Source organism: Nicotiana tabacum, chromosome 21 (genome assembly GCF_000715075.1).
Source record: "Nicotiana tabacum cultivar K326 chromosome 21, ASM71507v2, whole genome shotgun sequence".
In the NCBI taxonomy this organism is placed as follows: domain Eukaryota; kingdom Viridiplantae; phylum Streptophyta; class Magnoliopsida; order Solanales; family Solanaceae; genus Nicotiana; species Nicotiana tabacum.
This window is the reverse complement of record NC_134100.1, coordinates 65,239,291-65,253,917: the sequence shown is the minus strand read 5'-3', so window position 1 is coordinate 65,253,917 and position 14,627 is coordinate 65,239,291. Positions and strand designations below refer to the sequence as shown.

The following is a 14,627-nucleotide window of genomic DNA, read 5'->3' as shown; positions in this document are numbered from 1 at the left end:
CATGGGCGCTATGGAATATCCATGATACAATATTCTAACAATTCAATCCTTTTTCTATGCCCTAGGCTCAATTATTTCTTTTAACTTATACCAGAGTCTTCTACGGCTGTATGAATGTCAATATATATGCTGCATGGATAATACTCCGAAATTTTTAGTGCGTTCATAACGTAACTAACTCTTGTAATTCCTTTCGTTCCATCTCATCTTTCACTGGATCTTTCTTTCACTTGTTGCATGCATACTTAGCTTATTTTAGTTCTAACGCATGCCGAAATTTTCATGCAACTCATATGATCTCGAATATTACTTTTGATTTTTCTTCCCATTCCTTAGCCACTGTAAGTGCCACTTTCTCATGGAGTGCATACAATGTTATAGAGAGACTGTTGTTACAAGACCATTTTCTCTTTACGGTCACTGTGCTTAGGTTGAAGCCTTCTTCCTTATTTCCTCTACTAGTCTTTCGTTGTAGTACTTAGGGAGACCTTCTGGCTCTTGTAAAGTTACAAGCTTATCACATCGTATATTTGACGGAATTTTTGATGTTCTTTCCCGTCTATAATTATATGTAGTTACTTATTTCCACACCCTTGTGCTTGTAGGGTTGCTTCTGAACTAATATTTTGACTGTTTTCCCAGTGGGACTCTTTTTTATTTCTGTAACACTCATACGGTACCTTTACTATCCCAACTCCTATCTGAATATTTCTCAAGGATCACAATGTCATACCGGGGACAACCAGAATTCGAGCTTGTACATGTTGACTTTTATTTGGCTTTATTAATTTTGTATATACTATGATTTTTTTTTGGGCCTATTGTGCTACTTGTTTGCTTTTTACCGCTTTGATATTGTTGAACTGTACATTATAAATTGTCTTCTCACGCACCCCCTATGTGTCTTCTTGAATTTAAATTGGGCATTTGCTTGACATAGCCCACTTTCTTTGAGATAGCCGAGGTATTTGTCACCCGGTGAAGGATTTTAGTCACACATATTTTAGCCGGGGAGCACCACAAGCTAAGCCGGAAAGCAATGCTACCGGTACGCTGACCCTCTTCGGCTCGAGTAAGCCAGTCTAGATACCTTCTCCACCATGATTTAAACCTAGAAGAACAAACATTATGCGTGATATCCCTAGTAGGTTCGCTTTATTTGCATCCCATACATTTGACTTAGCGAAACTCGGCACATGGGTCGGGTTCGTATAATATAAGTATCCTCTTTGAGACCATCATGTTCAGTTATATGCTACTTGCTACATCATTTGGAAGGCTTGCTTGCATTGTTGACCGGCTTTAGAAAATTAGTTGAGCGGAATTATAGACAAAAAAAAATATCAGGTTCAATTTGACAGGCTTTACTAAAGATTTTTTTAGTAGTCTGGCGTGAGGTGTAAAGATTAATTTTCATAAAAATCAACAGAGAACATAATCGGTTTGACCGAACTATGCGGGTCTGATTCTCACCGGATGTGAGATACGTAGGCAAACCTCATCGGCTTCGGACCCAATTTTTAAAAATTAAAAAATATTTTCCTTTAATTCCTTCTTTAGAAATATTTTATTAGAAAATCCCAAATATTAAAATTAAAAAAAAATTAAAAAAAATATTTTAAACCCAAAAATATTTTTCTTTCTTTTTAGAAGTTTTTCATTCGAGAAAAATAAACAAATCAAATCAAAATCCAAAAAATATGTTTTTCCATTCTTAAAAAGTCTTTCCCCTAGAAATTCAAAATAATAATAATAATAATAATAATAATACAAATCAAAATTCAAAAAAAAATATTTTTTTTCTTTAGAAATCTTTCTTTCGAACATTTCAAAAAAATATTATTTTTGGCTTTGAGTTTGTATTTTACCTTTTCGAGTTTGTTTATCTTTTCCAAGTCTGTTTGTTTTGAGTCTGTATGTTTAATCGTTAGTATTTACAAAGTCTTTGTAATAGAAAAACCCAAAAATATTGTTATTTAATGAAATATTGAAAACCCCATTTTTTTCTTTTATTCTGCATTTGTTTCCTGAACTATATAATGATCTGATTCATGCGGCGTCATGATACGTAGGCAATCCCCATCGGATTCGATCATAGCCATAAAAAAATTGAGTGAAAAATAAACGGAAAAAAAATTGAGTGAAAAAGAAAGAAAAGAGTGACAAAAAATAACAGAGAAAAACACAGAGCGAAAAACAAAAAAAAAAAAAAAAAAAAGAAATCAAGATAAGAGAAAAAAAATCAAAAAATAATATTTCAAAAAAAAAAAAAGAAAAAGAAAAAGAAAGATCCCCCGTGATGGAATCAGTTCACCCCTGTTGGTGAATCATACTCGAGCTTGTTCTAAATCTAGTCAGGCTAGGTCTATTGCACCCAATATCCCCGAACCGGCCAAACCTTGAGTCCCCCTCGCACCGGGCTAATGCTAGATATGAATACCACCCTGGAGCAGTGTGACATGATACAGAAGACTGTTGGACTCTTAAGAGAGCAGTGGAAGACCTCATCGAGGTCAAGGAAATAATGCTTAGAGATGAAGAGGCCCCTAATATGATGAACAATCCTCTGCTTGTTCACACTAATGGGCCAGTAGTCGGAATGATCCGACTCAGGTAGAACCTTTTCGCCTAGAGGGATCCAACTCATAGTTTTGGGTAGAAGTACTCTTCACTCAGGTTGTTTTACGTAGCTTAACCCAGGTAGATACTTTTCGCCTAGGGGGATCCAGCTTATATTTCAGGTAGAAGTACTCTTCGCCCAGGCTCGCTTTTCGCAATTTAACTCAGGTAGAACCTTTTCGCCCATGGGATTCATTTTCATTTCAGTAATACAGGGCACCAACCCCTAGTTATATTTCTTTTCCGTAACACAGGGTGACATCACCTGATTACATTTTCTTTTAGTAATACAGGACGCCATCCCATGATTACATTCTTTTCATTAATACAGAGTACCAACCCCTGATTACATTCTTTTTCCGTAATATAGGGTACCAACCCCTGGTTACATTTCCTTACCAGTATCAGGGTACACCAATCCCTAGTTGCTTTTTCAATATAGGGTCTCCACTCCCTAGTTTCTTTTATTTTAGACACAGGGTCTCCATTTCCTAGTCTTTTTTATTTTCGGGGTATACCATTCCCGACCTTTTATTGCTTTTAATAAATAAGTAGTTTAGAATTTTGTTACAAATAACTCACAAAATTTTCCTAGTACAAACTGTGGAAGAAAAATTTCGTTCGTTTGTTTGTTTTGGTGTCTGAGTAGGTTTTACCTCGAGGCACAGGATTCGAGATCACCAAAAGAAGAAGTCTCATTTCAGAATAAAAGAAAAGAAAAAATAGGTGAATCCAAAATGCAAAAGCAATTGAAAAGATATGGAATGCTCAAGACATGACTGAAGCCACAAACATTGGAGTCCCGTTTTGATTAGAAGAAGCTATAGAACAATGCACTAGCACCTACAACTAGCGAGCATCAAGGTTTAGATCAGAGTCTGCATGAAGAACCAGTCAAGACTCAAGATCAAGTTTCAAAAGACTCATAGATAGGAATCTTGTAACTCATAGCTGATAGGCTTGTTTAGTTTCTTTTCTATTTTGATATAATAGTAGGACCGCTGACCGGAGCCTCGATGGAACCTCACTCGACTCCTCAACTCATCATTCTACCATTCTCCTTGAACTACACGTGACCTGATTCCCCTATAATCCGGGATATGTAGGCTGTCCAAAACTAGGACTCGGTTGCACACTATCTTTTATTTCTTTTCCTTTTGAATAACGGGTTGGTCAAAAATTAGTCGCATGGCTCACCTAATCTTTGCCTGAAAACTCTTCATGTTTCCAAGCAAAGAGGGGCACCTGTGAGTACCTAATTTTTGACTATATTTGAATTTTTATCACCTTCTAATATGTAAATATTTTTAAAAATTTAATATATATATTTTTAGCATTGTTACACTCTTTTTTTATAGGTTAAAAATTAAAAATAATTTTAAAAGGTCAATTATTACTATTAGTATTATCTTTAGTTTTTTATCTTTATTTTAAAATAAATTAAATTAAAAAACCGAAAAAATTATTATTTTTTTAAAATTTTCGGATGGGAATAAAATAATAGGAAATTTAAAAGTATGGAATTAAAAAGTAAAAGTAAAAGTAGGTGGAAATTGTTTAATAAAAAATTAAAAGAAAGTAAAAAATTAAAAAAAATAAAAGTAAAAGAATATGAAAATTTAAAAAATAAAAATAAAAGAAAGTTGGAAATAAAAAATAAAGTAAAGGTAGCTGAATTTTGTTTTTTTAAAAAGTAAAAGAAACTGGAAATTAAAAAAAAGAAAAGTAAAATAAGTGGGAAATAAAAAAAGAAAAGTAAAAAAAGTGAGAATTTAAATATAATAAAAGTAAAAAAATGGAAAATTAAAAACTAAAAGTAAAGGAAAGTGGAGAATTATTTTTGTTTAAAAAGAAGAAAAATGGGAAGTGAGAATTCTTTTTAATTAAAAAATATTATTAAAATAAAAAATTAAAATTAAAATCTAAAAAATTCCGAATTTTTTTTTATAAATAGGAGAGAAAGGAAAAAAGAAAAAGGGAAGAAAAGAAGGGAGGAGGGAATTGAGAGAAATTATTTTTCTTCTTCTATGCTAAGAAAATTTCTACTCGTGTCATTCTTTCTTCGTCTTTCTTTCGAAAACTTCAGTAAGTCATCACCCAAAACCCAACAAAAAATACTTCAAAACATCCCTTTTTCATACGCCAAACAGTGGAGTCAATAGTCGAGGTCGAGAATTCCGTTGGAACTCTGTTCACTAGCTTTGATGTTCTTCTTCACTTATGCTTATTTGGCGTTCGTCTGAGTTATTGTACCTGTTCTTGAAGACTCGTTTAATTGAAAATTTTGCATTAAAGGTTTATTCTTTCCTCTGTTCTTTTTATCTTATTTCATGTGATTTTATTTATTTGCCTTTAAATTTTATAAATAATAATGTAAATTAGTCCTTAAAAGTTATATGCTTAATTATGTTTCTAGAAATATGTTATTCAAGCTTGCTTTAAAGTTGGAAAAATTTGGACCCTAATAAGTTTGGGCTTCAATTGTTGGGCTATAGGGTATTGGTATATGATAGTTTATTTATGCAAATATCTAAAATCATACACTTCTTCCATAAGTATATTCCATAATTCATGACCTCACAATAATCTCAAAGTTTAGGAAGAATAATGAACATCGTTAGATTGCTTTAGGCACGCTTTTAATTAGTTTATCGCGATTATGTATACCTTCGCGTGGCATAATTGTAATTTTTAAAATTAAAACCGAAGTATGTGTTCTCGCAACTTTGGTCAAAATAATCTTAATATAATAAAATATTATTAATTGTGTACACGTACGCGTGACATGATTTTGGCACAATAACACAAAACGGATTCACACACGTGATTCGTTTCAAAGATAATTTCATATTTTAATAATTAAAAGTGGATAGATAAAGCATGGAAACCAATAAATCATAATTTATCCAAAATTAATTCAAGCCAAATGTAGTCAATAAAGTGACCGTGCTAGAACCATAGGGCTCGGGGAATGCCTTACACCTTCTCCCTGGTCAACAGAATTCCTTACCCGAACTTTATTTTCGCAGACTAATAATAATAGAGTTAAACCTTCCTTTGACTAGGGATTCAAATAAAAGGTGACTTGGAACACCCAAAAAATCAATTCCAAGTGGCGACTCTGTAAATAAAATAATCCCTACTCAAATTTTTACTTTAATTGGAAAAACTCTTTAACCCACAACAAGCTATAATACATATTTTTTTTTTTGCGAGGGGGGGAGGGGGTATAAAAGGGGTGTGATACACACTTAACTTGAACTTTACTTAATAAGATGGAAATTACCAGAGTGTTGTTGTGGGGCTGGGAAATGCCTTCTGCTTCTTCGTTGTTGAATGACAAAGTGCCCTCGGGCACATAGTCTCGGGTTCGTTTTTCCCTAGTAGTTGATACCTTAGTGTGTTTGAACATGGGTCCCTGTGGAATGTCGACCCCACTGATGATCATATGAATAACATGTTGGGGTTTCTCCTATTCACTTTTTTTTGTTGGCGTCTCTTTCCCTGAAATGATTCTTGGCTCGATCACTGAGGAACTCTCGAAGGTGGCCCTTGTTAAATAGACGGGCTAGCTCCTACCTTAATTATCTGCAATCTTTGGTCTTGTGACCATGTGTGCCATGATACTTGCACATCAAATTTGGGTTTCTTTGAGAAGGATCGGTCTGTATGGGTCTGGCCCGCCTAGTATCTTTGATCCTTCCGATTGCCGATACAATGCCCGATGCGTCGATGCTAAAATTATATTCCGATAACCGAGGTGCCTCTATGGGATCGGCATACTTGTCGAAACCACTCTTGCTCATAAGTCCCCGAGAACTTTGTCCTTGATCACTTCTTCGATTGTTCCGGGCGGAATTGTGTCCTGAACCATTGTTCCTCTGATCTGCGGTATATGGTTGATATCGGTCTCTATTTTACCGTCGTTCCCTGTCGACGTCCCTATGGTTCCTAGCTACTGACCTGTTTGGATGTACTGAACTAGAGGGGGCTCTTAGTTGATCGTCCTCGATCCTGATCTTCGACTAATATCGATTGTGCACATCTTCCCAGGTCACGGCCGAATACTCGATCAAACTTTATTTCAACTGACGTGATGCTATCGAACTCCGCTCGTTCAACCCTTAGGTTAAAGCTTGAACGGCCCAATCATCTGTGACCGGTGGCAATTCCATGCGTTCTATTTGAAATTGGGACACGAACTCCCTCAGCATTTCATTATCCCTTTGTCTTACTTTAAAAAGGTATGATTTCCTCGTTGCGACCTTTATGGCCCCTGTGTGTGACTTAACGAAAGAATCTGCTAACATGGCGAATGAGTCGATGGAATTTGGTAGCAAGTTGTGATACCGAATCATTACTCCCTTCGAAAGGGTCTCTCCGGATTTTTTCAACAACACATATTCGATTTCTTCATCTTCTAAATCGTTGCCCTTTATGGCACACGTGTAAGAGGTGACGTTTTTGTTAGGGTCAGTCGTTCCATTATATTTAGGAATCTCGGGCATGCGAAATTTTTTGGGGATCGATTTTGGAGATGCACTCGGGGGAAAAGGCTTTTGCACTAATTTCTTGGAATCCAACCCTTTCAACACTGGTGGTGCCCCCAGGATCTGATCGACCCTTGAGTTATATGTTTCCACTTTTTTATCGTTTACTTCGATCCGTTTTGTGAGTTCCTCGAGTATCTTAGCAATTTCGGGACTAGTCCCTGATTCTTACTCATTTGACCTTACTATAGCTGGCTCCGTTCTGTGGGTGATTTTTCGGGGTGGACTGGGCTCCGGTCCACTTGGTACCTGGGTTTGACTCTGCAATTGAGCTATCGCTACCTGTTGAGCTTGCAACATTTCGAAAATCATATGCAAGGTGATTCCGTTTTCCTCAATGTTATGGGTTTCTCAAGCTGGAGATCGAGTACCACCATGAATGCTATTTTTAGGTTCAGAATGTAGGTTTGCCTCGACAGCAACATGTGAAATAACGTCTAATGGTACTTCGACTCGAGCTTCAGTGGCGTCGATAAGTGGCATTCCTGCCCTGGTCGTCAAGTTGTTGTTCTCACCTTGAAGGCCAGCTTCATTGTCGATAGGTAAGGCCATTTAATTGAGAACTTCGTTGTTGCTAATCCGAAATCGAAGATACTTCCGAAAATAAGCGTAAAATGGTGTGTTTTTGTAGATTCGTATCAAATAATCACTATTATCCTTAGCCCCACGGTAGGCGCCAAACTGTTTATCCGAAAAACGGATAGAGTTAAATTTGTATGTAATTCTAAGGTTATGTGGTATAACTCGACACAAATCATAAGAGTAAATAAGAGTATCGAATATTGACTGTAAGGATGAAAAATAAACAAAGCTGAAAAGAGGATGATTTATAGATTAAGCAAGATGGATCAATCTTATGAAGTTAAAAAAGGATAATTCTTCAATATGGGAGTATATGATATCTCAGTTACAATGTCTGAATGTCCCCTTACAGAAATAATAATCATCCCTTTTATAGTGGAGGGATCCTACTTTAGATATCATTAAAAATACATAGTGGGAGACCCATGATAAGTCAGCTTTTTTCTAATTCCCGTCAGGATTCTCTCCCCTAGTGCGGTCGCAACGACTCTTGTCTAGGAGCTCGATATTGACTCGAGCTCGATTCTGACTCGGAGCCTTGTATTGATTCGGGGTCAGTGTTGGTCGGTCTCTGCCTCATAAGCTCGATAACTTTACTTCGCATCATAGTTCGATTTGGATTCGAGCTCGATAATGATATCGAGCTCGACATTGATCGGTTCCTAGGACTCGAGGCTTGATGACCTGACTTCGTACCTCAACCTGATATTATGAAGACGCTCTTCGATCCAGTATTACCATTTCGACCAGTTCGTACGAAGGACTAACCGATTTTGACCGTATACAACTTAGTTTATCTTCACAATAATTTCATTTTTAAGTTGTCAGTGCCTATTCATTTGATTGGTAAATTTTTGCATCTACACCTCAAATATTTCAAAATCAAACTTTAAAACTCACGAGAATAAAATCACATACATAATATTGTGTATAATTTTTTCAGAGTTTACCTTTTGTATACTAACGCATAGGTATAAAAGCACTATATTTGTATAGGAATCCAGTGCATAGGGAATTTAAGAGTTTAATTTTATTTGTAAACAGAAAATGAATCCACAAGTGAATTATATTAAGCGGATGTTTGGTATAATATTTTTTTATATTTAAGTTTAATTTTTGATATTATTAAAGATAGAAACTTTATGGAGCTTAGGTCTTACCCCGTATTAGGGGTGTACATGGGTCGGGTTGGTTCGGATTTTCTAATTACCAAACCAAACCAAACCAATTGTATCGGGTTATTAAATCTAAATACCAAACCAAACCAATAAAAGTCGGATTTTTTAATCTCGATTTTTCTCGGATTTTTGGATTTTTTCAATTTTTTTCATGAAGTCTTCATAGCACAAAACGTAAAATTTGTGCTCCAATTATTTCTTTAATCCTAGTAAGATAAAACTATATAAGGTATTTTTCAATAAAATAATATAAATATGAGATGAGTCATGGCATTGTACTAAAATATTCAACAATAAAGATAATAAAATCGCATAAAATAAATATTATTAATAAGCCATAATGAAAACAAACATAATTTAAAATTACGATTAATAAGTACTATTATTTACATGACTAACCACTAAAAGAAAAATAAGTTATACATTTTATCTAAACCATGAAAAAACTAAAAAATAGATATCCAACATTATTTTCATTCATAATACAATTGAATTGCATGTCTTTTATTAGCATTAGTATTGATTTGATTTTGGTTTAGGATTTATTTGAGCTACTAACATTTATGGACTATAAAACTTATTGGAGCATCCAAAAATTATAAGCTCAAGCTTGAAATAATATGTTAAAAGATAAAACTATGAAATAACTTAAGAAATATTTATAAACTACACTACCATAAATATTTTTATGTATTAAATATATTTAAAACTTCTATACATATAATGTCGGGTTGGTTTGGTTTCGGTTTGACTTTTTTTAGTCAAAACCAAACCAAACCAAACCAAATATGTCGGGTTTTTTTTTTCCAACACCAAACCAAATCAAACTAAACCATAGTCGAATTTTTTTTCTTGATTTGACTCAAATTATCGGGTTGGTGCGGTTTGTCGGTTTATCCGTACACCCGTGCCTCGTATAAATAAAATAAAATGCTACTTTTCGCCCATTCCCTCCACCCCTAAGTGCGACCCCACCTTCCAAGCCCCTAATTGAAATTACTTTTTCCTTATTCCCTTGATAACATTGCATTCAAAATTACATTAAGTACTTTATCTATATTTTGCTGGTGATCAAGTATAGTCTGTTCATGATTACTGAAAGTCTTGTAATTTTATTGAAATGATTATAGGGAGTGCGAATATTCCATCAAGAATCAAGAAATTATAATTTTTTGCATTGGGCCATCAGCTCTCAAAGGTTATTAAGTTGAAAGTTATATTTTGAACCTAGCTAGTTCCCAGTTACTCAAATGAAACAGATTTTTTTGTTCTTTTTTCACTAAGAAAATTCCAACAATTGGAAAATCTAATATATTCAGGTCAGCCAGGGCAAACAAGTTGAATTGTTTTAAGTTGATCAATATACAAAAAGCCTAAGAAAACACATACTCCATTTGCTTAAAACATGGAATCCAGCTTCGTCAACATTGGTAGAGTAGTAACACATTCGGATGTGGTCTCACAACTCCAAAGCTACTCATTTAGACTTCTTTGTATTGTTCCAATTTTAACCCGATGAGACTATAGTCAAGTCATTCAATCTTTCATGCATAAAGAAAATGCCATAATTCCGTGCACACAGATTGCAAATTAGAGCTTCCATCACTAATATAACCTTCAGAATTTGAATATCTGCCTTCCAATTTATCACTACCTTCATTATCTTGTTTGAAAATGAATGTCCCAGGGCCAGAGCGAGGGCCACTATACAACCAGTCATGCACGTCCCAGAATATCTCCACACGTACATTATCCACAAAAATTGTCTCATTTCCCCTAAATCTCCAATGCAAATTAGTAATTCGGATTGATACGGTCCCGTCCACACTAATCCATATTGCAGGATCAGATGGCCCTGAAATGACACACTCAATAGTAATATCATGTTGCTTTTTCCCTTGCCCTAATATTGTTCTAGTGCAAAAATATTTTTTTGCATATACAGTTTCCTTCTTGTGCACTAAAGCAGCATCCACAAAAGCTGGTCTTGACTTTGTTCTCTTGAATGCTTCTTTATTTTGATCACCTAATAATAATACCATCTCTCCTTCTGAGACCAATGCCACATAATAATCAGAGACAGGCTCTGGCCGGCTAGACAATTTGGCAGACCTCAAATCCCAATAAATATCCACACGCTTTTTACCTACGTTGAATGATTTTAAACCCTTCTTACCCCAAAATTGCCAAGATTTTAGGTCTATTTTGCATGTGAAATGTGTTTCTTCAGAAAGGTTTTCGACTACAATGTAAAGGGCGTGGCTGCTCAGATTCTTGGACCACGTTGTTGTTATAGCATGAAAAAATTGTGCAACTTTGGCTACGTAAATACAAGTTGCAAAGTCCTCTCCAAATTTATGAATAGCATTTTCCTCGGTAAGATTCTCTTCCAATTGTTTCTGATTCATGAAAGCCTCAAATTCAAATTGTAATTTGAACATTGTCAAAAACCTTTGCAGAAAATCAGCATCTCTTGACCTATTCAAATGTCAATATCCCAATATTTATTCTGCCCTGAGCCATAACAAAATAACATGACAGTTTCCGTTTTTTCTTATTCTAAACAAAGATTACATTGCAGATGGAATTGGCCTTTTCAGAAGACGATGGATTAAAGAGTAGGACCAGAAAAAAATAATATAAATCTGCTATCTTGACAAGAATCTGTCGTCGCATAGAGAAGCCAATTGACTAGGATAAAACAAATCAAAGAACATAATTAGGATGCTACCTTATCAATCTGCAACCAATTTTGTTGTAATGATGATTAAACAACATATTATATTCTTGGTGTTTGCTGTATTATTACTTCCAAGATTATATCATGGCAATTGGGATAATTGATCATGTCAAAATTTAGGGGTTTGAGGGAAATGGTGAAGGAGGGTCCTTTTCCTCGATAATTTTTGCTTGAGGTCAATGTGTCAAACAATATTTTTTGTTGTTATTTCTATTAGATGGACGGTTTTTCCTCTAACATTACTCTTCCTTATTACATTGAGAACGATACAAACTTAGTCTGAGGGAGAGAAATGTTTGTACGAGATAAAATTGAGTCACTAGATATATGATTTTCTATTTGTATTATGAATTATTAGTTTTATTTTGAGTACCTTTCTGTTTAAGAGTTATTTTTAGCATTGGATTAATAATAAATATTTAACTTTATTATTGTTTACCTTCAAAAACGGATAACAATTAAATTTGTAAGTGGTTTTAAGAATACGTGGGTTAATTCAATACAAACGATAAATTGCGTTAAATTAAACAGATAAAGGACGTAATAAATTATCAAACCAATCAAGAGGAGTGATCCCGGACTTAGTAACAACTTAATGAAATGCATGCCTTCGATCCTGGGCTTACGTTAGTGATGATTTGATGAACAAAAGTAAGAACTTTGAATAACAGAGAAATGAGAGTATATTACCTTAATGTGCGTGTTACAATGTCCCTAATGAATAATCAGACCATCCTTTATATAGTAGGGGGTTTTACCCTAAGTACAATTTCATAAAAGGTAAAAATCTTCTGTTTAACTAATCACCGGTTCTCTGCCGATACTGTCGAGATTCACGCCGTGACATCCGGCTGGTCACGGATACCACGGTCTTTTGTTGGTCGTGCTCGATTATTTGGTAATGCTCTCAGAGGCCTTTGGGATTTGAACCTGGGGGTCATGGTCCCGATACTCCCGAGGGCAGGCGTTTTGTCCGGACCCCGGCTCGAGAGGCTCTTTGCTTCGACTCCGGTTCCTTATCGTCACGTCTCTCGCTCCATTTATTTCATCAAAAATCGAGGCGTCCCATGGGTTCAGTTTCGCCCGTATACAGATAGTCCCCTCGTTTTCCGGAGAGTAAGTTTATGGAAACGACGAGAAATGACATGCGCACTTCGATCCCTTCTTCAACACGCCGTGAAAGAAACGACAAAGAATTCGGAACGTCCTGTCAGTCGTGTCATAATGACTTCAAACGCGTGTCAGCTATCGGCAGGCCATCCCTTGACGCGAAACGACGCGAAGCCTCTATAAATACTCCCCTCCTTCGTTTAGTTTTTACCTTTTGACCAAGCTTCTACCTTCAAATCTTCAGGATATTATTGCCCTTCTTCATACTCCAACTTTTTTACCTCCGTTCTTCAATATTTCTTAGTAAATTGCAAGCTTTTACTTATTTTCTACCTAAACCAGTGCACTTGATTTTCTCAGAAAGGCTTTACCTTTCATCTCTCAACCTTTCTTCATATTTTTAGACTTTTACCAGATAATAATGGCGAAAAATTCCAAAACCGTTCCCCAAAATATTGCTTCTTCTTCGCAGCTGACCACCGAAGTCGAGGAGACCACTCCCGACGTGGTCGTCCTCGAGAGAACCACTCCGGGCGTGGATACCGATGAACCGGATCCCGAGCCTCCCTTGAAAATATTTGTCCTCGGGGGGGTGGGGTGCTCGATTGCGGATGATTTTAAGGTAGAAAAGCCCTCGTCGGTGAAAGGCCGATATGAGGCAGTATCTAGGTATTTTTGCTCCATCAACGAAGAAGTCCTTCCTGCAGTTCGAAAGGACTGCGGCTGGGCGAATAAGAACATAGTAATCCCTAGGACGGAGGAAGCCATTTCTACCCATGTGGATGGGTATCTGAGTGTTTACACTTATCCATTCACACTAGGCCCAGTGGATCCGCTCATTCTGGACTTCTGTAGGAGGTATGGAGTATGTCTTGGTCAGATGATGGTAGGCTATAATCTCATGTTTTAGTCGCTTATTGCACTCCAATTTACTGCACTTTATTCGTTTTGAGCTTTAATCGCTAGTGTTTTGTACTTATTACGTGTTTTATGCCTTGTAGGAGTGATTCCGATCTATGTAGATGTATAGAATGAATTCAAGCTATTTGGAATTTTGAAGTCTGAGTAAAAGCCCAAGGGATTAAGCCGGAATCGCGTTTGGGGGTCGAAAATCACATCTGGACGTCAAAACGCATGAAAAACTCCGTACTCTAAGAAATCCCCATTGCCACGGCGCGTGGGGTGGCACATGGGGTGCCGTGCATGTGAATTTTCTACTGCCTGATAGATTTCAACTCTCTGGATTTCCCCACTAATGCCCCGCATGGCGCGTCGCCCCATGCGGTGCGCCTGCGCAATTTTTAGAGACTGAAAATCCTATTTCGGCTAGGAGAAGGTGATTTCGTCTAGGCCCGACCCTACTTTGTATATATACATGGAAAAATATTATTTTTGGGACTTTTGATACATATTCGACCTAAGGAGGCTAAGGAGGAGTTGGAGAAGGAAAAATACAAGGAGTTCATCATTCAATCCTCACTCAAGACCCAAGTTTGGATCGTTTTATGTTTTCCTTTACTTTAAACATATTTGTGATGAATTGCTCCATATCTATGGAGTAGTTCTCTTTAGGGTTTGATGGATTTGGTGTATTGATATTTGTTTGTGGATTATAACTCTAGTTTTATGTATTGAATCGTTTTGGATGATTTAATTGTTGCATCTATATTCACATGTTCATGTAATCGAGAGAGGCATAACTTGTGATATCTTTGCATTATGTTGTTGGTTGAGTTCATTAATTCTTCTTAGTAATCGTAAGAGGCTAGTTGAATCATTTATTAAACCTTGTTAGGAGGATAATTGAGAGAGGTTCTCCTAAAGACTAATCCATTACGCATTCTTGCA

The 14,627-nt window shown here is 36.0% G+C and overlaps 1 protein-coding gene across 1 annotated transcript; it reads right to left on the bottom strand.

Moving 5' to 3' along the window:
• Nucleotides 1-10,188: 10,188 nt before the first annotated feature.
• LOC107824250 (uncharacterized) lies at nucleotides 10,189-11,839 on the bottom strand. Its single transcript, XM_016650996.2, has one exon. The coding sequence runs from the start codon at nucleotides 11,368-11,370 to the stop codon at nucleotides 10,474-10,476; it is 897 nt and encodes a 298-aa protein (XP_016506482.1). The 5' UTR covers nucleotides 11,371-11,839; the 3' UTR covers nucleotides 10,189-10,473.
• Between the last annotated feature and the right edge of the window lie 2,788 nt (nucleotides 11,840-14,627).